Source organism: Babylonia areolata, chromosome 7, assembly GCF_041734735.1.
Source record: "Babylonia areolata isolate BAREFJ2019XMU chromosome 7, ASM4173473v1, whole genome shotgun sequence".
NCBI lineage: Eukaryota > Metazoa > Mollusca > Gastropoda > Neogastropoda > Buccinidae > Babylonia > Babylonia areolata.
The window spans coordinates 25614199-25641698 of NC_134882.1; the positions used below are offsets into that span (position 1 = coordinate 25614199).

Below are 27500 nucleotides of genomic sequence, written 5' to 3' on the forward strand. Positions count from 1 at the left end.
CAAAGCAAGTTACCGTGGGAATTTTGCATTGCAGATCCATTACCATTATTTTCCTCTTTCAGATGAAAATGAATACATTTCTATGGCAATATTTTTTCACTCATGTTTATTTTTTCACTTTCCTTATCAAAGAGAGTTTAAGTGCTGAAATATGTTTTTGATATGTGGTAGAATATGCATTCAACCCCCCCATTTATTATACATTTTGTTGCTGTGTTTCTGCTTTCCTTGTTTACCATTCCATACAAAATGGAAACACATTTTGAAGGTTGTTTACAAAGTCATGTGGAAGGTTGGGAAGTAAAATGGAATCCATAGATGGATTATTTTGAAAAAGATATTACAACACGGCAACCTTCCCAAGAGAATATTTCTTTAACTCACTCAGTACGGCCAGTCCTCTCTTCTCCTCTACACAGACCCCTCGGATGTCCAGTGGGTGTCTGAATGACCAAACCTTTAGCTTCCGTCGTCAGAATTATGGTATTCTTTGTCAACATTCACCTCTTCAGTATAAGAGCCTTCCACTGGCAATATTTTGATGATGGTAATTGGGGTGAAACGCTGTTAACGTCGTCTCTTTCGCCGTTCGTATGGAGAGAATTAAAGCCGATTTTGAATAGCGCTATGACTTTTGAAAACTTTCTGCACAGTTGATTTGCTCATATTTTAAATGTTGATTGTAAACCATACCCCTGATATTATTTATATTTCGGAATTCCAGTTTTTATTCGTGTGTTACGTGTAATTATTTCCTGAATTATTTTCGATACATAACCACGTTACTTGTTTTATCGGCATTCATAAAGTGCCCTGAAAGTTTCCCAGCCAGATTCCTCAACCAGTTTCCCTACAATACATTTGTACACGTGTGTGTGTGTGTGTGTGTGTGTGTGTGTGTGTGTGTGTGTGTGAGAGAGAGAGAGAGAGAGAGAGGCATATCTTCATATGTAAGCATCTTTACTACACATAAAGAATGAAAGAGAGACAAGGGACACAGTATTGCTTTGTGAATGTATTCACGATCCTAAGTACAAAGCCTCTCTGTGCTGCACTGTGTCCAGGTGAAGACAGGGGAGCAGCAGGCCGTGTACTTCCCAGTCATCCCCTCACAGGTGGGGGTGGTGGAGGTGGAGGTGTCGGCCAGGTCCTCACTGGCTGCCGATGCCGTCAGGCGACAGCTGCACGTGCAGGTCAGACACCTTTGACCTTCTGTCCTTATGACCCTCTGGCCTTCTGATCCTCTTCATTGGACTTCTCGCGTAAACTTGGTTGTTGTTGTTGTTGTTACTGTTGTTGTCGTTGCTACTGTTCTTGTTGTTGTTGCTCTGTTGGTGGCGTTGATAGTTATAGGAGGAGTATGGAAGGCCTGGTAATTGGAATGGTATGTTGCGCCAGTCAGTATAGAAGAGGCATTAGTCTTGAGACCAAGCTAAAGGTCTACAGAGCAGTAGTTCTCCCCACACTACTGTACGCCTGCGAAACTTGGACAGTGTACCAACGACATGCCAAGAAGCTGAACCACTTCCACACAACATGCCTCAGGAAGCTACTGAACATCAAGTGGCAAGACAGGACCCCAGACACAGAGGTGCTTGCAAAAGCCACCCTTCCCAGCATCTTCACCATCCTGATGCAGTCCCAGCTTCGCTGGGCTGGACACGTGGTGCGCATGCCAGACCATCGGCTGCCCAAAAGGCTCTTCTATGGCGAGCTGCAACAAGGGAAGAGATCACACGGATGTCAGAAGAAGCGCTTCAGAGATACTCTGAAAGTCTCTCTTAAAGCGTTTGATATCAACCCTGACTCCTGGGAGGAATCTGCAGTGGACCGTGACAAATGGCGCGCTGCTGTGCACAAAGGCGCCAAGTTGTGCGAGGCCAACAGGACTGCAGCAGCTGTTCAGAAGAGGCAGGCCAGAAAGTCACGGGCAAACAAGCTCCCTGACAATGATATGCCTGTCTTTGTCTGCCCCAACTGTCAGCGAACATTTCGTGCGCAGATCGGACTATTCAGCCATCTGCGCATTCACAGATAGATTCATGAGCATCCTCCCCACCACCCCACCACCACCCTCCCCCCATCCCCCAGCTGGATGACAACGATGGTCATCATCGATCTCGATGGACACACCACCCCCCATAGAAAGACCTATCGTGTTGCGTCAATCAGTATAGGAAGGCCTATTATGTTGCGCCATTGAGTATAGAGAGGCCTATTATATTGCGCCATTCAGTATAGAGAGGCCTGTTATGGTACGCCATTCAGTATACAGAGGCCTATTATGTTGCGCCATTCAGTATAGGAAGGCCTGTTATGTTGCTCTGGGTCAGTATAGGAAAGCCTATTATGTTGCGCCAGTCAGTATAGGAAGGCCTGTTGTGTTGCGCCAGTCAGTATAGGAAGGCCTATTGTGTTGCGCCAGTCAGTATAGGAAAGCCTATTATGTTGCGCCAATCAGTGTAGAGAGGCCTATCATATTGCACCAGTCAGTATAGGAAAGCCTATTATGTTGCGCCAGACAGTGTAGAGAGGCCTATTATGTTGCGCCAGTCAGTGTAGAGAGGCCTATCATGTTGCGCCAGTCAGTATAGGAAAGCCTATTATGTTGCGCCAGTCAGTGTAGAGAGGCCTATTATGTTGCGCCAGTCAGTATGGAGAGGCCTATTATGTTGCACCGGGTCAGTATAGAGAGGCCTATCATGCTGCGCCAGTCAGTGTAGTGAGGCCTGTTATGTTGCGCCAGTCAGTATAGAGAGGCCTGTTATGTGTATTCGAAAGTCTTTTTGCTTTTATTGATCCACACGATGTACGTCTTGAAGCAAGGCGCATCGCAAGCAAAATGACGACAATTTTAAGTGAGTTCTGTTCACACATGTCTCTTTGTTAAGGTCAAGGAATTCGTGTCAGGGGTGTGTGTCTCATCAGGGCCGTAACTCTCCGTTTTCATGTGCTCACGTTGAGCTATGCATGTTGTCAAATGATGTGTCCACCTCCATGTCTTCTTCGTTTCGCAGACTATGATTTTTATTACCTACATTTTTGTCTTGTTAAACCTTTAAAAAAATTAATAGAGGCTAAACAAATTCATCAGTAATACATTGATTTAGCATTTCTTTAAAAAGAATGTGAAGACATCCATCACATAATTTATTATGTCCGTATTGTCTCAAGAAATGTTTATTTATTTACTTATTTGTTTATGTATTTATTCAGATGTTTTACTATAGCGCATATTCTTGAAGCTCTATACATTTTACATCATGTCATTGGCAACATTGTCTGTTGCATGTTTCCATGAGACTTTTCATTTCTCTTTTCCTGTCCATTTGCAGGTAACTCTGTATAACGACCACAGCAGAAAGATGTTGATGAATGAATGTAAGATTTGTGGAATGGATGGGTGAATGATGGGGAATTTAAAAAAATGTTTGGAAAAAGAAGAGAGGCCTATTATGTTGAGCCAGTCAGTATAGGAACGCCTATTATGTTGAGCCAGTCAGTGTAGAGAGGCCTATTATGTTGCGCCAGTCAGTATAGAGAGGCCTGTTGTGTTGCACCGGGTCAGTGTAGACAGGCCTATTATGTTGCGCGAGTCAGTGTAGAGAGGCCTATTGTGTTGCGCCATACAATATAGAGGCCTATCGTGTTGCGCCATTCAATATAGAGAGGCCTGTCGTGTTGCGCCATTCAATATAGAGAGGCCTGTCGTGTTGCGCCATTCAATATAGAGAGGCCTATCGTGTTGCGCCAGTGTATTTTCATCATCTTCTACCCGTCTCATGACATGGTGTGCTGTCTTGTGTTGGCTTGTGCGAGCTGTGTTGCATCACGTTGCGTTGCGTAGCGCTGCGCTGTACTGTACAGTATTACCTATTTTCCAAACAATTTTCATTGAGTGAAATTCGGGCTGCTCTCCACGGGGAGAGCGCCTTGCCACAGGCGGTGCAGCGCTACCCCCTTTTCTTCTTTTTTCTGTCTGCAAGTGTATATCGTTAACTATCTGAATGGGTTTTTCTGAGAATTCCGCCATTGAAAACCCTTCTGTTGCCGTGGGTGCTTTTACCTGCGCTAATTAGTGTATGCTTCACTCGGGTCGTCGGTTTATCGTCTACAAAAGACTAGCACTCAGACCACCACTCGACGTCTAATGGGAGGGGGTAGGGAGAACAAGAATCTCAGTCCTGGTCTCCTGGTCCGTGTAAGACTGAAACCCGTGGAAACTGGCCTCGCTTCCTGGTCAGGCTCACTGCCACGGGCCAGCAGCTGTTCTTCTGCCGGACAACAAAAGCAAACAACAAAACCAATTAGTGTCCGTCCTTTTTTCACCTCAGGCAGAGGGCGTGCCGTCCGAGTTGACGGTGCCTGTTTTCATTGACCTCAAGTCCTCCGGTGCCGACAGCTTCAGCCAGCACTTCCCCATCACACTGCCCGCTGACGTCGTGGATGGCTCTCTGAGAACGCGCGTCAAGGTGACAGGTAAGCACAGAGGGCTGGGAACACGTCAAGGTGACAGGTAAGCACAGAGGGCTGGGAACACGTCAAGGTGACAGGTAAACACAGAGGGCTGGGAACACGTCAAGGTGACAGGTAAGCACAGAGGGCTGGGAACACGTCAAGGTGACAGGTAAACACAGAGGGCTGGGAACACGTCAAGGTGACAGGTAAACACAGAGGGCTGGGAACACGTCAAGGTGACAGGTAAACACAGAGGGCTGGGAACACGTCAAGGTGACAGGTAAGCACAGAGGGCTGGGAACACGTCAAGGTGACAGGTAAACACAGAGGGCTGGGAACACGTCAAGGTGACAGGTAAACACAGAGGGCTGGGAACACGTCAAGGTGACAGGTAAACACAGAGGGCTGGGAACATGTCCAGGTGACAGGTTAACACAGAGGGCTGGGAACACGTCAAGGTGACAGGTAAACACAGAGGGCTGGGAACATGTCCAGTTGACAGGTAAGCACAGAGGGCTGGGAACACGTCAAGGTGACAGGTAAACACAGAGATATGAGAACACGTCAAGGTGACAGGTAAACACAGAGATATGAGAACACGTCAAGGTGACAGGTAAGCACAGGGGGCTGGGAACACCAGGTCAGGGTAATTAGATTCAGCGCGTGTGTATGTGTGGGTGGTTGGTGGTAGTGAGGGTTGTGCGAGTGAAGATGTATATGAGAAGGAAGTAATGGGTAAACATGAACGGAAGAGAGTGGGAGATGATTTTGATTCGCTTTTTGTTCATTTTGTTTTCCTTTATTTTATTTTTTTTAAACTGCTTTTAGTCGCTGTTGTTGTTTTTCTGTCCCCTGTTTTTGAATGCATAAAAATGTTTAGAATTGTCAATATAACGTGTGAATTCTTAAACATGTACGTTTCTTTTAGGAATTTTTGTAATCTGTTCATTTATCTTTAGATACTGGTAATTGTTTTTAGGTTACAACGCGTACTCTTTTAAGATGCATGCAAACACGTGAAGATATTGTATTGCACTGTATTACTTTAAGTCACAAAAGATTTCTCATTGTGAAACTCGGGTCTGCTCTCCACGGAAAGAGCGCGTCAGTACAGCACCATTTAAGTTTTGTTTCTGTCTGCAGGTGTAACTGATTTACAGTCAGAGGTTCTTTTACGTGCGCTAAGCGCATGCTGCACACGGGACATCGATTTAACTTCTTATCCGAATGACTTGCATCCAAACCACCACTCAAGGTCAAGGTCTAGTGGAGGGGAGAAGGGGGTAACAATCCAGGTCGGTGTATAGGACTTGAATAGCTTCCGAGTCGGGGGCATTACTACAACGACGCCGCTCCACAGGTGACATGATCATAGCGGGTACGTCAGTGTGAGATGGGTTTGTCAGGAGTAGTGAAGTGCTGTGAACATGTTGGGGACTGTAATGGTGTGATTCCCTGTGTACAGGAGACATCTTGGGGACTGTAATGGTGTGATTCCCCATGTACAGGAGACATCTTGGGGACTGTAGTGGTGTGATTCCCCATGTACAGGAGACATCTTGGGGACTGTAGTGGTGTGATTCCCTGTGTACAGGAGACATCTTGGGGACTGTAGTGGTGTGATTCCCCATGTACAGGAGACATCTTGGGGACTGTAGTGGTGTGATTCCCTGTGTACAGGAGACATCTTGGGGACTGTAGTGGTGTGATTCCCTGTGTACAGGATACATCTTGGGGACTGTAGTGGTGTGATTCCCTGTGTACAGGAGACATCTTGGGGACTGTAGTGGTGTGATTCCCTGTGTACAGGAGACATCTTGGGGACTGTAGTGGTGTGATTCCCGGTGTACAGGAGACATCTTGGGGACTGTAGTGGTGTGATTCCCGGTGTACAGGATACATCTTGGGGACTGTAGTGGTGTGATTCCCTGTGTACAGGATACATCTTGGGGACTGTAGTGGTGTGATTCCCTGTGTACAGGATACATCTTGGGGACTGTAGTGGTGTGATTCCCTGTGTACAGGGGATGTACTGGGGCCCAGCGTGGCGGGTCTGGAACAGCTTCTCAGCGTGCCCACAGGGTGTGGCGAGCAGAACATGATCCGACTGGCTCCAGACCTCTACATCGCCAACTACCTTACCGCTTCCGGTCACATGACGTCCGCAATGCAGTCCCGAATCCAGTACCTGATTCAGACTGGTGTGCGGCGGTTCATGTCTGTCTGTCTCTGCATGTGCGTGTGCGTGTACATGTGTCCATATGTGAGAGAGAGAGTACGTGTGTGTGTGTGTTTGTGTGTGTGGTGTGTGTGTGTGTGTGTGTGAGCGCGCGCGCGTGTGCGTGCATGCGTGTGTATGCGTGTGCACACGAGCACGCGCGCGGACGTTTGTGTGTGGGTGACAGTGAGATAGAGCGAGAGAGGGAAAGTGGATGATCAGCACGGAGTGAAAAGAAAGAGTGAAACCATTTTAACTAAACAATTGATGAAAATAAATAATAAAAGAGGAAAGAAAAAAGAAGGCAAAAAAGTGAATGGAGGAGGAACAGAAACGGTGATACATTATGACTGGCTGCCGTCAGGCTACCAGCGGGAGTTGACCTACCAGAGGACGGACGGGAGCTTCAGTTCCTTCGGCAACAGGGACGGCACGGGCAGCACCTGGTGAGTGACATTGTCCCACACACCGGGCCTCCAGGCCTTTGTGCACTGTTGGGTTGGGTAGGGGCGTGCCGTGCCGCCGGGTTGTGTTGCACTGTACTGTACTGTGATTTGGTTTTTGTTGCGTTGCATTTGACGGGCAGATCTTGGATAGTCTGGCACTCCACCATACCGAACATGGCATGGGCTGTGTTGTGCTCTGTTGTGCTGTGCTGCGTTGTGTTGTACTGTTGTGTTGTGCTTTGTTGTGTTGTACTGTTGTGTTGTACTGTGCTGTTGTGTTGTACTGTTATGTTGTGCTGTGTTTTGTTGCACTGTTGTGTTGTGCTGTGTTGTGTTGTACTGGTATGTTGTGCTCTGTTGTGTTGTACTGTGCAGTGTTGTGTTGTGTTGTACTGTTATGTTGTGCTGTGTTATATTGTACTGCGCTGTGTTGTGCTGTTCTGTGTCGTGTTGTGCTGTGCTGTGTTGTGTTACGTTGTGCTGTGCAGTGTTGTGCTGTGTTGTACTGTGCTGTGTTGTGCTGTGCTGTGCTGTACTGTACTGTGTTGTGCCGTGCTGTACTGTGCTGTACTGTGCTGTAGTCCTGTCCTGTCCTGTCCTACATCACAGTCTGCCCTTTCCTTTTGTATGCCCCCATCATAGCCCAGTCTGTGCTGTTCTTTCTTACTCCGCTCTGTACAGGTATGGAACATGGAGAAATCCCGGTTTTGTGAACATTTTCCTTGTCATTAACGTCAGTCTGTGTCATCACATCCCAAGCCAACGACCAGAACATTGTTTATTATTGTCTGTTCTCAGTCCTATTGAAACATTTTACAATATACTTAGTGTGAATGGCGCAGGTTGACGGCGTTCGTGTTACGAGTATTCCACGAGGCGCGGCCATACGTGTATGTGGACGGGGGCGTGCTACAAAAAGCCCTTGATTGGATGACCAAGCGTCAGAACCAAGATGGATCCTTCAATGAGTTCGGCCACATTGCTGACCCTCAGATGAAGGTAACGCATCACACAGGAAGACCCAAGGAGAGTGGTCAGTTTGGGGAAAACAGAATACTTTATTTTTATTGTTCCCATGAAGAATCCAAATACATATCGGGACAGGACTTTATATAATCTCTTCTTCTTGTCCTGTTCATCTGTAACTGTGATGTATTGTGACATGTTCCAAATAAAATACTGTTTAACCCCCTCCCCCCCCCGTGCCCCCCCCCCCCAAAAAAAAAGAATACAAATACAATATACTATATATATATATATATATATATATATATATATATATATATATATATATATATATCTTACACATCTAGCAACATCTTTATTACGTTCCAAGCTATCCAATGCACAAGTAATATTCTTTTCTGCACCAAAATATACCTACATTTTGAAAAACTGCATTGAGGATTGTGATGTTCGCGATAATTATAATTATTGATACTGTTATTATTCTTATTTCCCAAAAGAGCACAGTCTATTCACTCCCTCACAACTATAAGTAGCTGTACCACTGTCGCTTTTAAAGCATCAGAAGTGTAAAGCCTGATCAAACGGCCCTATACACGATAGAAACAGAGGTCGCCTATGCAAACGTCACAAAGACAAGCTGAAAGTTTATCATGGCGCGCCATCTTCCTTGTCGCAACAAAGCACAGTAAAGGAATGCTGGCGCGCTCTGACAGGAACAGCCTCAAAGAAACTGAAAGAGGAATGTGGCAGCAAGGCTCAGGCAACCAGAGAACATCGCCACAGAGCAGTGTCCCTGCAACACCAGCAGACCTCCAGCGCACTGTGTGCTCACCACTCAAATCCATACTAGGTCCGCAGAGCAACTCCCGTGGGACTGGTAGCGACACAGGGACAACCATTATTACTTCAAGACTCTTTATTAGTTTCAAATAAAAGAATTTGGTTTGTGCAAGGGGTGTGACATTCAGTCATCTGCCACTCCGCATCTTAAACACACACACACACACACACACACACACACACACAACACAACAAACAATGGCGACTCACGCATGCCCTCCCCCTCTGACAGTGGTGTGTGTTGTGTTGCAGCAGTTCCATGACCACTCCACAGGGCTGACGGCCTTTGTGCTGCTGACACTGCTGGAGAACAGCGATGTGCCAAGCACTGCTGTAAGTCACTGCTGTCATGTCATTGCTGTAAGTCACTGCTGTCATGTCATTGCTGTAAGTCACAGTTGTCATGTCACTGCTGTACGTTACTGCTGTCATGTCATTGCTGTACGTTACAGCTGTCATGTCATTGCTGTAAGTCACTGCTGTCATGTTTCCTGTCATGTCACTGCTGTAAGTCACAGTTGTCATGTCACTGCTGTCATGTCGTTGCTGTAAGTCACAACTGTAATGTCACTGCTGTAAGTCACAGTTGTCATGTCACTGCTGTCATGTCGTTGCTGTAAGTCACAACTGTAATGTCACTGCTGTAAGTCACAGTTGTCATGTCACTGCTGTCATGTCGTTGCTGTAAGTGACAGCTGTCATGTCACTGCTGCCATGTCAATGCTGGTGCTCGACCATGCAATGTTGAGAAACTGAAACTGCATGTCACAGGTATCACTGCTGAATGTCACGTGTGTCACTGCTGTATGTCACGTGTGTCACTGCTGTATGTCATATTATGATACTGCTGAGTGGTTAAAGCGTTGGACTTTCAGTCTGAGAGTCCGGGATACTAATCTCGGTGACGGCGCCTGGTGGGTAAAGGGTGGAGATATTTCCGATCTCCCAGGTCAACATATGTGCAGACTTACTAGTGCCTGAGCCCCCTTCGTGTGTATACGCAAGCAGAAGATCCAATACGCACTTTAAAGATCCTGTGATCGATGTCAGCGTTCGGTGGGTTATGGAAACGAGAACATACCCAGAATGCACACCACCGAAAACAGAGTATGACTGCCTTCATGGCGGGTTAACTGAACAAAATGGTCATACATGTAAAAGGTTACATGTTTGTATTGGTATATGTATGCGTGCATGAAGCCTGAAGCGAATGATGAGCGCCCAATGGCAGCCGTCAGTCGGATCTACACAGGTAGGCAGCCTGTTGTGCAAATGACTCCATGTTTGTAAAGCGCTTTGGGCGTGGTCTCCGACCAAGGATAGGCGCTTTTTAAGTATCAGTGTTATCATATCATATATCATTGCTGAATGTCACACATATCACTGCTGCATGTCACATATGTCACCGCTGTATGTCACATGTATCACTGCTGCATGTCACACATATCACTGCTGTATTTCACATGTGTCACTGCTGTATGCCACGTGCCACTGCTGTATGTCACATGTGTCGCTGCTGTATGTGGGTGCAGCAACGCTGTCTGATCATTTTCAGTCAAGTCTGGCAGCTTGGGAGTCTCTGGCAGGGAGACAATGACTGAGGTAGTGGACACACACACACACACACACACACACACACACACACACACACACACACACACACATCCATCCCTTCATGCTTACCCCTTGGGCCATGTGCACATCAGGCTGACCCTCCTGTAGTGACCTCCTGTGGTGTGGTGACCTCCTGTTGTGTGGTGACCCCCGGTGGTGACCTCCTGTGGCGTGACCTCCTGTGGTGTGGTGACCCCGTGTAGTGTGGTGACCCCGTGTAGTGTGGTGACCCCCGGTGGTGTGGTGACCCCCGGTGGTGACCCCGTGTAATGTGGTGACCCCTGTGGTGTGGTGACCCCTGTGGTGTGGTGACCCCATGTAGTGTGGTGACCTGTGGTGTGGTGACCCCCGGTGGTGTGGTGACCCCGTGTAGTGTGGTGACCCCTGTGGTGTGGTGACCCCATGTAGTGTGGTGACCTGTGGTGTGGTGACCCCCGGTGGTGTGGTGACCCCCGGTGGTGACCCCGTGTAGTGTGGTGACCCCTGTGGTGTGGTGACCCCTGTTCTGTGGTGACCCCATGTAGTGTGGTGACACCCTGCAGTGACCCCTGTGGTGACACCCTGTATTGCTGACAGGCCCAGACCACGGTGCTGCAGAACGCCATCCACAACGCCACAGCGTTCCTGAACACCCACTACACCACCATCCCCCAGCACGACTACCTCTCCCTGGCCTTGACCTGCCTCGCCCTCACCAAGGTCGGCAGTCCCGTCTCCGACACAGTCTTCGCCACATTGATGTCCAAGGCCACCACCGACAGTAAGACAGCCACGTGTTTGCTTTTAGACACTAGCCAATTTCTTTTATACACGAGCCACGTGTTTGCTTTTAGACACTAGCCAAGTTCTTTTAGATACTAGCCACGTGTTTGCTTTTAGACACTAGCCACGTGTTTGCTTTTAGACACTAGCTACGTGTACTAGCCACGTGTTTGCTTTTAGACACTAGCCACGTGTTTACTTTTAGACACTAATCACGTGTTTGCTTTTAGACACTAGCCAAGTTCTTTTAGACACTAGTCAGGTGTTTGCTTTTAGACACTAGCCAAGTGTTTGCTTTTAGACACTAGCCAAGTTCATTTAGACACTAGTCATGTGTTTACTTTTAGACACTAGCTAAGTTCTTTTAGACACTAGCCACATGTTTACTTTTAGACACTAGCCACGTGTACTAGCCACGTGTTTGCTTTTAGACACTAGCCAAGTTCTTTTAGACACTAGCCACGTGTTTACTTTTAGACACTAGCCACGTGTACTAGTCACGTGTATGCTTTCAGACACTAGTCACGTGTTTACTTTTAGACACTAGCCAAGTGTTTGCTTTTAGACACTAGCCAAGTGTTTGCTTTTAGACACTAGCCAAGTTCTTTTAGACACTAGCAAAGTTTTTGCTTTTAGACACTAGCCAAGTTCTTTTAGACAGCCAAGTGTTTACTTTTAGACACTAGCCAAGTGTTTACTAGACACTAGCCACGTGTTTGCTCATAGACACTAGCCACGTGATTGCTATAGACACTAGCCAAGTGTTTACATTTAGACACTAGCCAAGTGTTTACTAAACACTAGCCACATGTTTGCTTTAGACACTAGCCAAGTGTTTACTAGACACTAGCCACGTGTTTGCTTTAGACACTAGCCAAGTGTTTACTAGACACTAGCCACGTGTTTGCTTTAGACACTAGCCACGTGTTTCCTTTAGACACTAACCAAATGTTTGCTTTAGACACTAGCGAAGTTCTTTTAGACACAAGCGTTAGACATTAGCCAAGTGTTTGCTTTTAGACACTAACCAAGTGTTTACTTTTAGACAGTAGCCAAGTTCTTTTAGACACTAGCCACGTGTTTGCTTTAGACACTAGCCAAGTGTTTACTTTTAGACACTAGCCACGTGTTTACTTTTAGACACTAGCCACGTGTTTGCTTTAGACACTAGTCAAGTTCTTTTAGACACTAGCCACGTGTTTGCTTTTAGACACTAGTCACGTGTTTGCTTTAGACACTAGCCACGTGTTTACTTTTAGTCACTAGCCAAGTGTTTGCTTTTAGACACTAGCCAAGTTCTTTTAGACACTAACCAAGTGTTTACTTTTAGACAGTAGCCAAGTTCTTTTAGACACTAGCCACGTGTTTGCTTTAGACACTAGCCAAGTGTTTACTTTTAGACACTAGCCACGTGTTTACTTTTAGACACTAGCCACGTGTTTGCTTTAGACACTAGCCAAGTTCTTTTAGACACTAGCCACGTGTTTGCTTTAGACACTAGCGAATTTCTTTTAGACACTAGCCAAGTGTTTACGTTTAGACACTAGCCACGTGTACCAGGCACGTGTTTACTTTTAGACACTAGCCACGTGTTTACTTTTAGACACTATCCAAGTTCTTTTAGACACTAGCCACGTGTTTACTTTTAGACACTAGCCACGTGTTTACTTTAGACACTAGCGACATGTTTACTTTTAGACACTAGCTACGTGTACTAGCCACGTGTTTACTTTTAGACACTAGCCACGTGTACTAGCCACTTGTTTACTTTAGACACTAGCCACGTGTTTGCTTTTAGACACTAGCCACGTGTTTACTTTTAGACACTAGCCAAGTGTTTGCTTTTAGACACTAACCACGTGTTTGCTTTTAGACACTAGCCACGTATTTGCTCTTGAACAGTGACCACATGTTTGCTCTTAGACAGTGACCACGTGTTTGCTCTTAGACAGTGACCACGTGTTTGCTCTTAGACAGTGGCCATGTGTTTGCTCTTAGACCGTGGCCACGTGTTTGCTTTTAGACAGTGGCCATGTGTTTGCTCTTAGACAGTGGCCATGTGTTTGCTTTTAGACAGTAGCCACGTGTTTTCTCTTAGACAGTAGCCACGTAGATACCCGCCACATGTTTGCTCTTAGACAATGGCCATGTGTTTGCTCTTAGAGAGTGGCCACGTGTTTGCCCTTGAACAGTGGCCACGCGTTTGCCCTTGAACAGTGGCCATGTGTTTGCTCTTAGACAATGGCCATGTGTTTCCTCTTAGACACTGGCCATGTGTTTGCTCTTAAACCGTAGCCATGTGTTTGCTCTTAGACACTGGCCATATGTTTGCTCTTAGACAATGGCCACGTGTTTGCTCTTAGACACTGGCCATGTGTTTGCTCTTAGACTGTGGCCGCGTGTTTGCTCTTAAACCGTAGCCATGTGTTTGCTCTTAGACCGTAGCCATGTGTTTGCTCTTAGACAGTGGCCATGTGTTTTGCTCTCATACACTAGCCCGCTTTTATACAATAGCCACATCTTTTGCTGTCAGACAGTAGCCACTTGTTTGCATGCATGTATATATAGGCATGTGTTTGTTCTTACACAGTAGTCGCGTATTTGCTCTCTAACAGTAATCACGGTTTTGCTAGTAGTCAAGTAAATGGACACGTATTTTGCTCTTATACGGTAGTCACGGGCTGCTTTGCTCTTATACAGTGGCCACGCGTTTGCTAGTAGCCACGTTTTGGCTCTTATACGTTACCATGTGTTTCCTCTTATAGCCTACAGTTGTTACGTGTTTGTTAGAGGTCACGTGTTATTAATACATACCTGCATTCACCATGTGTTTGCTTATATACACTGACAATGGTTTATTGCTACTGATAATACTATACTTTTGACAACGGGACGACGTTCGAACAGGCAATAGCAAACAGTGACGAAAAGAAAAATGAACACGCTGCGAGAAATGAAACAATAAAAGAAACAGCAAACATTAAATGTCGTCAATCACACCATGAAGTTGTGGAAGAATTTTATCATCGTTGTAAACAGAGAGACTGTAACGTTACATTTGAATACTAAGTGAACAAGCACACACACACACACGCACACGCACATACACACACACGCACACACACACACACACACACACACACATATATATATATATATATATATATATATAGAGAGAGAGAGAGAGAGAGAGAGAGAGAGAGAGATCACACACGCCCGATCGTTTGTATCGGCTATTTCGCACTTATACATGCCTTGTATGTTATCCATTCCTGTGCCCTTGGTTGAGGAAGCTGAATCTCATCGAAATTTTGCAATGATTCTAGTTTTTATGACATGAAAAGACTGCTGTTGTTTTCATCTGTACTTGTATTCAAGAATACATAGCCCATATTTTCAAAATTATAAAAGCCAGTGTGTGTGTGTGTGTGTGTGTGTGTGTGTGTGTGTCTGTCTGTGCCAATATATGTACACAGACGGAATGACATTTTGGAAGATTCCAATCAACACCACCACGACATTTGACCCCTGGAAAAACTGGCGCCCAACACACGTGCGGGCTCGACCAATCGACATCCAGGTGACATCCTACGCACTGTTGGTGTTCTCTGCACGTGGCATGGTGCAGGAGGGGATGAGCGTCCTCCATTGGCTGACACGGCAGAGAAACTCCAATGGGGGCTTCTCCTCCACTCAGGTAGGCTGTGAAGGTTTTGGGGGGAATGATTTACAAACAAATATGAAGTATGAAAATACGTGCATACATTGAAAATGTTATAAATGGCCTTTACTAGAAAATGGTATCCAAATATGGAATTTCATGGAAAGAATATTCATAAAAGATATGTTTATGATTTTTTTAAAAGACAGAAAAAAAAGCCCAGCTACAATGCAGGTTCAGTGATAATGCTGGTTTTTTTTTTGTTTTGTTTTTTCTTGAACGGAGATCTGTATTTGATACGTATCATGCTTTTCTATACAATGATACTCGTACAAACGGAATCTTTTAAGCGGTATGATGATTCATTAATTCATGGAGGACATCACCATGGTTTAACTTTCCTTTTATGCTTTCACGCATTGATACATCGTCAAGTGTCGTCAATCCTATGAGCATAGTGACTAAACTGTATGTCACCTGTTATTGCATTGTTCACAAGATCTGATGAAACCTTGACCTTGAAAAAAGTGAAAAAAGAAAGTTTACTTCGCGTTAAGAATTTTACCAAAGCCTATGGAAGTCGTCTTAGACGTATTAGGAACATTCTGAACGCTAACTTAGTAAACTCTTCGTGGACTTAACTCGTGAAATTCTTAACGCTAAGCAAACTTTATGTAGTCTGCGTACATTCAGGAAAATTAATAATAACGCTAAGCAAACTTAGTGTAGTCTGCCTACATTTAGGAAAATTAATTCTTAATGCTAAGCTAACTTAGTGCAGTCTGTGAACATTCAGGAAAATTAATTCTTAACGCTAGGCAAACTTAGTGCAGTCTGCGTACATTTAGGAAAATTAATTCTTAACGCTAAGCAAACTTAACGCTGATAAGATCGCTTGTGCAACTCAACTCCGATGTAGGGCGGGAAGGCGGAAGGCGGGCACGTCTTGTTATCATCATCTCCCTTGCCTCCACACCCCCACCCGACCTTTCTCTTTCATTCAGTTTGACAGGAATATCCACCACAGCATGTCTTTTGGCAATGGCATTGTGATATCGTTACTTTTGGCTCCTAGCTTTACAGATCACATGTTCACTGTGGCTCTCGGGAGTTTCTTTTCGTTGGCCATTTGGTTTTCAGTTTGGATGGTTGCTGTGTCTGTGTCTTTGTGTCCGTCTCTATCAAAGTGTCTCTGTCCCCCTAATGTGTTTGAGTATGTTGGGGTGAGAGGGTTTTTTTTTCTTTTTTTAATTTATTTTTAACAGACTTTTAGCAGGTTCATCTCAGTTGTTGTCGTGGGTTATTGTACGTACGCGATGTCTCATCTGACTTGGTGATGGTGGCGTGGTGTGGACGTGGTGATACTGACGGCGGGACAGCTTTCACTTCTTGAGCTGTTCAAACCTGGAAATCACTGCCTTCTTCAGCCCGCTGCTCACATCCTTTATAACAAATCTAAACACATTCCTTTTCAAGCAGTCTCTGCATTACCAAGGCACGCTATTCTATATCTGTAATTTTTGGATCAACATCAGTTTCTTCCATGCGTGTTTGTATGTGAGTGCGTATTTGTTTTGTGTGCATTGTGTCTGACGTGTTATTGTATATCCCTCTGAGGAGTTTGAAAGCGTTGTATAGATAGATGATGATGATGATGGTGATGGTGATGATGATGATGATGATGATGTGTTCTGCAGGACACAGTGGTGGGGCTACAGGCCCTGACGGAGTTCGTGCAGCACGCGGTACCCCGCGGGTACGACCTTCACCTTGACGTCACCGCGCAGCACCTGCAGGCCCGCTTTGACGTCACTGATGCCAATGCCCTGGTGCTGCAGTCCAGGGATGTGAGTGGAGGGCTTCTGGGCTGTGGTCACACTGCCCCTCACTCACCTTCACCATTCTGATCATTATCATGATGGTGATGTTTAATCGTGGCAATGATGTTGATCATGATCATGATACTACTACTACAACTACTGATGATTATGATGATGGTGATGGTGATGGTGATGATGATGATGATGACGACAATGATTCATCATTTTTACCGAGCGCACATTTCCTGCTTATAGCACACTCACCGCGCACATTAATTAGATATAATTATTGTTTACCTTATACATACATACATATATACGTACATACATACATACATCATACTGACAGACTGACTGACTTACTTACCCGCTCACGCATGCACGTACAGAAAACACACACACACGCACACACACACACACACACACGCACACACACACGCACGCACACTCACTCACTCACACACACAGATTTCCTGTACGCCAAGTGTTGCCTGGTCTGAGAAGTGGCATTGCTTGGTGACATCACATTGTTTCGGTTGTGTGGTGCGTCATTATTGTGTATTTCAGTACAGTGTTGTGTTGGTGGTGCGATGTCATCACTGTATGTTTCAATTTAACTGTCAGTGCTGTGATGTCATCAATGTATATTTCAAAATAACTGTCAGTGAGTTGACGCCATCCACTATCACTGATGTGATGTCACATTACTGTATATTTCAGTATAATGGTCAGTGATGTGATGTCTTTATTGAGTATTTCAGTATAACTGTCAACTGTGTGTTGTCATCACGGTGAAATTAAGTACAACTGTCAATAATCTAGTGCAGTTGGTGTATGTCCCAGTACAACGTTAGTGATAAGACACCACTGTATATTTCAGTATATGATGTCTGTCACACACTCCAGAAATCTGGGCAAGCCCAAAAGTCAGGAGACGTGGACTTTTAGGGTCGACACCGCGCAACACACACTCCCAAGAAGGACGCAGAAATCCGTGTACGATTTTACAACTTTTATTCACACAATCACACACATGTGGGTACAGGACCTACTTCCTAAGCTATCCCCAAACCCAAACCCTCGCCCCCACCTAACTCCAAACCACCCCTCCTTAACCCACCTTTAACCCCCACCGGGACAAAATCAAGAAACGAAAGAAAAACGAACCAAACACATACACACTCGCACATTCACTGCACAAGCGGCAACGTTCATTTAACTCATCTGTCACTCGTTGACGGACTGAAAAATCCCTGCTCCAGGCTGGGAGTCAAACGCTGACTACAATCTCTCCCCCGACGTCCAGCTCACCCACAGAGCACCCCACCAGATGAGTCCGGGAGGTCGCGGCAAGCAGGGCAGGCTGCGGTCGAAGGTCGACGCCGAGGGACGATCTGGATCCCCAGGGTGCGACCCCAGGGTTTCGTGTCAGCGCTCGGCTCAGGTAGAAGACCCCGAGGGGCGACCTCGGAGCTGGGACAGCAGAGCAGTCGGTTTGCCGCTACTTGACAAACAAGCAAGTTCACGACAGCTTGTGATGGGCGAAGGTGGTGACTTGACTCTGAGACGTCAGAGAGCACGGACCTTGTGGCAGAGGCCCGGAAGGCTGATGGAGAGGAATTCTTGGCCAGCCAGAACCTCTGCCTGATTTTTAGCGAGCCGGTGAGCAGAGGCTGCAGTGCCCGACTGAAGGTCCCACCCAAGTCACCACCTTCGCCCATCACAAGCTGTCGTGAGTTTGCTTGTTTGTCAAGTAGCGGCAAACCGACTGCTCTGCTGTCCCAGCCCCGAGGTCGCCCCTCGGGGTCTTCCACCTGAGCCGAGCGCTGACACGAAACCCTGGGGTCGCACCCTGGGGATCCAGATCGTCCCTCGGCGTCGACCTTCGACCGCAGCCTGCCCTGCTTGCCGCGACCTCCCGGACTCATCTGGTGGGGCGCTCTGTGGGTGAGCTGGACGTCGGGGGAGAGATTGTAGTCAGCGTTTGACTCCCAGCCTGGAGCAGGGATTTTTCAGTCCGTCAACGAGTGACAGATGAGTTAAATGAACGTTGCCGCTTGTGCAGTGAATGTGCGAGTGTGTATGTGTTTGGTTCGTTTTTCTTTCGTTTCTTGATTTTGTCCCGGTGGGGGTTAAAGGTGGGTTAAGGAGGGGTGGTTTGGAGTTAGGTGGGGGCGAGGGTTTGGGTTTGGGGATAGCTTAGGAAGTAGGTCCTGTACCCATATGTGTGTGATTGTGTGAATAAAAGTCGTAAAATCGTACACGGATTTCTGCGTCCTTCTTGGGAGTGTGTGTTGCGCGGTGTCGACCCTAAAAGTCCACGTCTCCTGACTTTTGGGCTTGCCCAGATTTCTGGAGTGTGTGACAATGTCATTACTATTCATTTCAGTATAACTGTCAGTGATGTTATGTCGTCACGGTATGTATCAGCATAACTGACGGTGACACTGTTCACTTCAGCGTTACAGTTGAGTTTGTGATGCAATGTCACATGGCTGTCTGTTTCAGTACAACTTTGTGCCAAGTGACGTGACGTTCAGTGCCACAGGAAGAGGCGTGGCTGTCGCAGAGGTAAGTGACCCGTACTTTATTGCTGTGTTCTCCACACACTGCAGAGAATGAATGAATGAATGAATGAATGAATGGGTGAATGAACGAATGAATGTATGAAATTTATTTCCTGATGGAAATAGAGTAAATAAACTATGCTTCTTGTTGTTGTTGTTGCTGTTGTTGTGTATCATCTAGAGGAGAAATGAAAGAAAAAAAGAACAAAACAACACTGCAGAAAAAGAAAGAGAAAAGAACGTGATTCTGTGATCAAAACAGCGTAAGCGTTATGAATCATGTTTATATCAATAGATATCTGCAGTAACTGTGTATTCTAAGAGAGACAAAAACGGAAGGGGAATGAAAAGACAGACATACAGGTAGACATACAGGCAGAGAGAGAGAGAGAGAGCAAAGTGTCTCGCCAGGTAACCTGTTTTAAAGTATTAATCCCCCCCCCCACCCCCCGGAAAACGGAGTATGGCTGCTTACATGGCGGGGTAAAAATGGTCATACATGTAAAAGCCCACTCGTGTAAATACGAGTGAACGTGGGAGTTGCAGCCCACGAACGCAGAAGAAGAAGAAGAAAGTGTTACACTGCTTGTCTCGGTGGCCGCGAAAACAGCTTATGCTACTGGCCTTCAAAGAGTTCAGGTTACGTGAGTGGCCAATAACAACATATATATACCATTCACTTCATTTTAGTGCCCCTCAAAGACCGTTCATTTTATGTTAGTGTCACCCCCACCAGCACCCCCCCCCCCCCAAAAAAAAAGGAAAAAAAAAGAAAAAGATACGTTCTGTTTATGCTAGTGACACCCCACCCCCCCACCCCCACCCGAAAAAAACCTGTTTAATTCATTTTCTATGTATGATATATACCAAAATGCAATGTGATATAACTAAATTAGAGAGAGGAAGAGGGAGAGAGAGACTATATGCGCATGTACAAACACGTATAAAAACACATTGCATAACTACATGCATACAAACACACATACATGTTTTCATGTATACATACTTAACAGTGCATACATACACAAACACGTGTATGCACTCATACATACATAATATTTCAGAATACATCAGTGTCGAGGTGGCAATAAAGACTGCCAAAAATTATGCCCCGAGAAACTGTTTACTTTTTATACATTTTCGTAAAATGAAAACTGGTGTCTGTTTTTTTACATACACAGTCTACTCATTTTCTGTATGAGTACAAGTACTGTTATGGTTTTTGACTCACTTGTGTAAACAAAGTGAGTCTATGTTTTAACCCGGTGTTCGGTTGTCTGTGTGTGTGTGTGTGTGTGTGTGTGTGTGTCCGTGGTAAACTTTAACATTGACATTTTCTCTGCAACTACTTTGTCAGTTGACACCAAATTTGGCATAAAAATAGGAAAAATCCAGTTCTTTCCAGTCATCTTGTTTAAAACAATATTGCGCTTCTGGGATTGGCACAAAAAAATAAAGAATGAAGCCTAATTATATGCAAGCTGCATTTACTGTTATATTTATATTTTTTGTATTCTCTAAGCTTGACACTTTGATCTGATATTCGACCCAACAGCTAGAGCAGTCATTATTATCATTTTTTGTTCAAACAGGAACTTCTTTTGCTAAGCATGGAATTTTTATTTATTTTGCAAACGTTTTGGTGCAAATAGTAAAAAGGGGAAATTACTCTGTAATGCTAGTGGAGTTAATTTGCTTTAAACTGATCTTTCTCATCTTAAACATTACATTTTGAAACAAGAGAGGCAAGGCCTTCAAGACTCACTTGTGATGCACTTTTTTTTTTTTAATCCAAGCTTTTTATGTATTGAGTATAATTTCAAAATGTAATGTTTAAGATGAGAAAGATCAGTTTAAAGCAAACTAAGTTCCCCAGCAGAGTAATTTCCCTTGTTCTGCTACCTACACCAAAACGTTTGCAACAAATAAAACTTCCATGCTTAGCAAAAGAAATTCCTGTTTGAACAAAAAATGACAATAATGACAGATCCTTTGTTGGGTCGAATATCAGATCAAAGTGCCAAGTTTAGAGAATACAAAAAATATAAATATAACAGTAAATGCATTATACTCAATACATAAAAGCTTGGATTTTTTTTTAAAGTGTATCACAAGTGAATCTTGAAGGCTTTGCCTTTCTTGTTTTTATACCCTGAGCAGAGAATGAAGCATATTCTAATTTGTATCTGTATATTAAGTGGCGCAGATCGAAAAAATACGGACAGAAGATACAATACTTTGAAATTTGCGACGGGCGCATTAGCCAAGTGGTTACAGCGTTGGACTTTCAATCTGAGGGTCCCGGGTTCGAATCTAGGTAACGGCGCCTGGTGGGTGAAGGGTGGAGATTTTTCCGATCTCCCAGGTCAACATGTGTGCAGACCTGCTAGTGCCTGAACCCCCTTCGTGTGTATTAGCAAGCAGAAGATGAAATACGCACGTTAAAGATCCTGTAATCCATGTCAGCATTCGGTGGGTTATGGAAACAAGAACATACCCAGCATGTACACCCCCGAAAACGGAGTATGGCTGCCTATGTGGCAGGAGAAAAACGGTCATGCACGTAAAAGCCCACTCGTGTACATATGAGTGAACGTGGGAGTTGCAGCCCACGAACGAAAAAAAGAAGAACTTTGCATTTATGAATGAAAAACTTGACAAGAAGAATCATCAAACTATTATCAGTTATTAAATCCTGGACAATTCTTAAAAGAACACGTTTCCCTTTAAAAGAATATTTCACAGTTTGTAATCTGGTCTGGACAATAATCAAGAGTTAATTCCAAAACGTTGTAGGTCGTATTTGAAACTGTCCGAGCTGACCATCAATGATAGTTTTGAAGCAGAAAGAAAAATACTTTCCCAGTCAAGACCAGCATGGGGTTTATTCCATTTTCTAGCAGCTATTGAAAGAATCGTCTTCCCGAAAAGCACAGGATCTGCTGTCTTATTTCCTTTACGGACACAGCACCATACATTACTGTCTGGGGCATTAGCACTGGTTCAGGCACAGTTCAGGTTATGATAGTGGCAAACAAAGACAGTTCAGCTTATGATAGTCACAACCAAAGACAGTTCAATTTATGATAGTGACAACCAAAGACATATTAGTTTATTATAGTGACAACCAAAGACTGTTCAGCTTATGATGGTGACAACCAAAGACAGTTCAGTTTATGATGGTGACAACCAAAGACAGTTCAGCTTATGATGGTAACAACCAAAGACAGTTCAGCTTATGATAGTCACAACCAAAGACAATTCAATTTATGATGGTGACAACCAAAGACAGTTCAGCTTATGATAGTCACAACCAAAGACAATTCAATTTATGATGGTGACAACCAAAGACAGTTCAGCTTATGATGGTGACAACCAAAGACAGTTCAGCTTATGATAGTCACAACCAAAGACAATTCAATTTATGATAGTGCCAACCAAAGACATATTAGTTTATTATAGTGACAACCAAAGACTGTTCAGCTTATGATAGTGACAACCAAAGACTGTTCAGCTTATGATGGTGACAACCAAAGACAGTTCAGCTTATGATGGTGACAACCAAAGACAGTTCAGCTTATGATAGTCACAACCAAAGACAGTTCAGCTTATGATGGTGACAACCAAAGACAGTTCAGCTTATGATAGTGGTCTACAGAGACCATTCAGAAAATGTAGGTGGCCCTCAAATTTGAAGAAAATGACAGTGCATCATGCCACAGTTGGTCAAATGCCTTCGATGAAGACATGATCGATGTTTTGTTGGTGTTGGTATTTTTTCTCGCACAAAACACAAAGGTTAAAAATCTGTTCTTTGGTACTTCTCCCAGTGCAAAACCCAGCTTGTTCTGCAATGACTTCTCCGGCCTGTGGTCTGAGTCTGTTCAGGATTACTAAGAGTATCACTGACGCCCTGAAATGACACCCTGGCACTATCAACATTGGAGGATGTACCATAACAAATCTCCAATTTGCTGATGATACTGATGGGTGAGTGAGGAAGAACTGGCAGAAGGAAACACCAAGTATGGAATGGAGATCAGCGCCAAGAAGACAGAATTCATGACAAACAACAGAGACCAAGATAGTGTCAGCAGACAACAGCTGGAAACAGTGAAGCAGTTAAGGAAAGTACCTTTGGTGCCATCATTTGTGAAAAAGGGTCCAAGACCGAAATACTTACAAGAGTTAAGCAGACTGCAATGGCACTGGCAAGACTGAAGCCCTTATGGATAGACAGTGACACCAATTTTAGAACAAAGCTGAAGCTCCTGCATGCACTGGTTCTATTTTCTTGTATGTGTAGCCAAGTGGTGTATTATTATTATAAGGGGACGGTACCAAAGAATTACTTAAGATTTACTGAATTAAAGGATAGAAAAGAATCCACTTGCAGGCCAGGAACATGTAGAGGCCAGTCACAAAAGTTTTTTTAAATTGTTTTATTTACAATATTTATGAAAAGATAAAAGAGAAGGAGATAAAAAATCTAAGATGAGAAGAAGCGAATAGAGAAAACAGTGCCTGGAATGACACAACAAACAAATGTCATTAAGCACAACATGTCAGCACAAGTGAATAGTAAAGCACATATATACATATTACATGGAAAGACTACCACTCAGTTTGGGATAAGCAACAACATAAGATAATACACATGTGTGAAAACCAAACACTGATATCAAATGATATTTCTAATACATTTGAATAGTGTAGATAAAGTGGTTAAAGCTAAGCTGATTTAGTGAAAGTACACTGACAGTATAGATTAGGTAAAGCTTATACTGTGTTAAAGTGACTCAAATGAATTAGTTTATTATGTAGCACTATACTGGAGTAAGCCATATAGGAGACAGCATGATAACTAAATTATAATTAACAAACTGTCATACATACCAGATGGTTTTGACTATCTTGTAATCACAACAGAATACTACACACATTATAGAGTACTGACCACACTGTAACAGTACAACTGATATCATCGTGTGAAATAGTACATGAATAATAAACAACAGAATAAGTGGCTTTGATAGAATACTGGCAAACTGAGAGACCAGATAGTCAGTGCTCAATACAAAGATTGGAAGAACCATCATGGCTTAACCATTAAGTGGTGAATGAACCTACACAGGTTATCCAGTTTTGTGCTGAAAATTAACAGTTAAGTACAGCCTGTGTTCAACATTTAAATCTCCTCCACAGAAGCCAGAAGCGGGATAAGTAACCTAACCTTCATCAGTGACAGAAAATGAGAAAGAACGCGTCATTCCCCAGTACATTCTGGAACAAACTATTAGTGTCCAGAGACGTCACTGACTGTGACGTTGAAAATAATCAAATGGAATCCTGCTAGGAGCATATGCAGAGCTGATATGTGACTACATGTCAAGGCAGTAACTGAACAAAGCAATATATATCAACATACTCCTATGCACACAAGTACTGTGTTGAAGAATACACTTTACAAACCATCAGCACACTTTACGTGGAATACTTACAGCGATGACGCTAGCCGTTGTGGGAACAAACACAACACACACTGCTTGTGACACAGCAAGAGAGAGAGAAAGAGAGCAGGCTTTAGCCAGTGACTGGCCAGGTGGAAAAGTGACCAGTGATCACCCACTCCATCTGCTTATGCAAGTTAATTGAACTGCACTGACGCTCGCGTGTGCTGCGAAGCAGATTGGTTCAAATCCGCCTAAATTTGATTAGAATTGTGTTTGTTACAAGGTGTTAGTGATAGATTTCTAAATGATTCCTGAACCGATTTACGTTGGATTGGTCACAAAAGAAGCAGCTCAACACCTACTTTCTAATAAACATAAAATGAAGTGTTGAATATTTAAGATGAATTTATAATCTTAATTTAAGTCACCTGAACTGATCCATTTTAGTGAGCTCATCGCGGAAAATTACAAACTGCATTAAATCAATTTAACGTAGGCAAACTAAAAAAGTATAGATTAAAAGATGTAAATGCAATGATTCTGCCAATATATAATACTTGTAGTTTACTGATCTGACAAAAGAGATATTTAACACGGTGAAACAGAAACACAAGTTTCAACTCACCCAATGGCATCGAGCGACATTTAGTTGAAGCTTAGCGTCAGTTGAAATCGTTACACTGATGAACGATTAAACTGAAATCAAGCATGCTTCTAACCGATTAACACTGTCCTCTCTGACACTTTTCCAAAATGTGGTGTATCCCCCGTGATTGGTTCTGGTCTGCTTTCTACCCCTTCCACACCTGTCTTAACTCCCGGGCCTTTCTCTGCCTTCCCACTGTCCTCCACTGCTCAGTCACTTTCGTCTCCTTCCGTTGCCTGTCTGTCTGACTCACCTGCTTCACCATTAACTTTCTCTCAGCCTGCCCCTGATCTCTTTTATGCCTGCCTGTTCAATGCTCAATCTGTCTGTCCTGATCAAAAGACTGACTATATTTCTGACTATATTTTTGAAAATAACTTTGATATCGCATTTCTCATCGAAACCTGGTTGAAATTACAAGGTCATGAACCCAATTTAAACAACTGACCCCTCCTGGATACAAAACCAAGTCACTTCCTCGACTGTCTCGTGGAGTTGGCATCGCCATTGTCTATAGAAATATCTTGGAGTCTTCTTTTTCCTTCTCCCATAACCATGCCTTTCCACATGACACTTTTGAAATGTTCGAAGTCACTTTCAATGTTCCCGGTCACTCAATCATCTTCTGCTGTCTCTATCGTCCTCCTCATAGTCGTAAAAACAGCCTAACGTCTTTGTTTCACGATGAGTTCCGAATATTACTTGATTACTACAACCTTCGTTCTGGCAAACTTATCATCCCCTGAGACTTCAATTTTCATTTCGACAACCAAATTTCCACTGATGTCAAACGCCTATGTCTACCTCTGTCCAATCATTCTCTCTCTCAGCTCGTTACAGAACCAACACACAGATCTGGCCATACGTTGGACTGGCTCATCACACGTAACTCTGATGCTATGATTGCGTCAGTGACTGTAACTGACGAACTCTCTTCCGACCATTCTGCTGTCATATTCTTGCTTAATATTTCCAAACCTACCAGAACCAAAAAATCCGTTACTCGTCGCAACCTGAAATCCAGCAACATTAACACTTTTTCTTCTCAAGCTGCTGAAAGCCTTTCCAAAATTTCTTCCCGCACCGATGTCTCTACACATTAAAACACTGTCCTATCTCAACTGCTGGATGAACACCCCCCACTACCTGCATGCTCCCTGATAGACCTTTCGCCCCGTGGTACACACAAGACATTTGACTTGCAAAAAGCAAACGTCGCCAGTTGGAACGACGTGTCAATCCTGCTACTGTCAATTGTGGCGCATCAGTTCCATCCGGAAATATCTGTCCATTGACGCAACATCTAGACTTGTCGTTTCTCCCATTCTCTCTCGCCTTGACTACTGTAACTCTCTATTGTCTGGTTTGCCTGCTTCATTCATTCAGTCCCTTCAGTGCATACAAAACTCTGCTGCCCGACTCGTCCTCAGAAAGAAAACATCTGAGCACATCACTCTTTTGCAATCTCTCCACTGGCTCCCTGTCTCACACAGAATAAAGTACAAGATCAGCACTCTATGTTATAAATGTATTCACAAATCAGCCCCTTCCTATCTCTGTGGCTGCTTTCACGTCTACACTCCATCTCGCTCACTCCGATCAGCTTCAGATCCACTCTGTTTACGCATACCCAGATTCTAGCTCTCAACTGTTGGCCGCCATTCTTTCTCTGTCTCTGAACACCAACCCCAGACATGGTAGACACTGACGGAACCAAGCTTAAGACAAACGAAGAAAAAGGATCCGCCCTGCTCAAACGTTTCATACAACAGAGCGATCAAAGAAACTTAGATGAGAAAAAGAAATATGTTGAGGAGTTAAACCAAACCCTTATGCAGACTGGACCTGATGATGACTTGACAATAGATGATCTAAACGAAGCAATAGCTAAATGCAAGAAAGAATCAGCTCCTGGCCCAGACAAAGTTTGCTACTCGGACATCAAGGAACTATCGGAAGAAGACAGAAGCAACCTTTTCAATCTATATCAAAACAGTTTCCACAATGGACATGTCCCGGAGGACTGGACACACAGCTTCTTAAAAC

The 27500-nt window shown here is 44.2% G+C and overlaps 1 protein-coding gene across 1 annotated transcript in view; it reads left to right on the forward strand.

The window, feature by feature from the left end:
• LOC143283811 (CD109 antigen-like) overlaps window positions 1–27500 on the forward strand; it is a 105613-nt gene that overhangs the window by 70315 nt on the left and 7798 nt on the right. Inside the window, exons 23-36 of the mRNA XM_076590184.1 lie at window positions 1065–1193; window positions 4335–4479; window positions 6483–6659; window positions 7041–7122; window positions 7965–8121; window positions 9184–9264; window positions 10638–10729; window positions 10767–10811; window positions 10868–10934; window positions 11122–11305; window positions 13471–13508; window positions 14804–15004; window positions 16666–16815; window positions 19297–19359. Coding sequence (XP_076446299.1) covers window positions 1065–1193; window positions 4335–4479; window positions 6483–6659; window positions 7041–7122; window positions 7965–8121; window positions 9184–9264; window positions 10638–10729; window positions 10767–10811; window positions 10868–10934; window positions 11122–11305; window positions 13471–13508; window positions 14804–15004; window positions 16666–16815; window positions 19297–19359 — 1611 coding nt within the window. The remainder of the gene's footprint in view (window positions 1–1064; window positions 1194–4334; window positions 4480–6482; window positions 6660–7040; window positions 7123–7964; window positions 8122–9183; window positions 9265–10637; window positions 10730–10766; window positions 10812–10867; window positions 10935–11121; window positions 11306–13470; window positions 13509–14803; window positions 15005–16665; window positions 16816–19296; window positions 19360–27500) is intronic.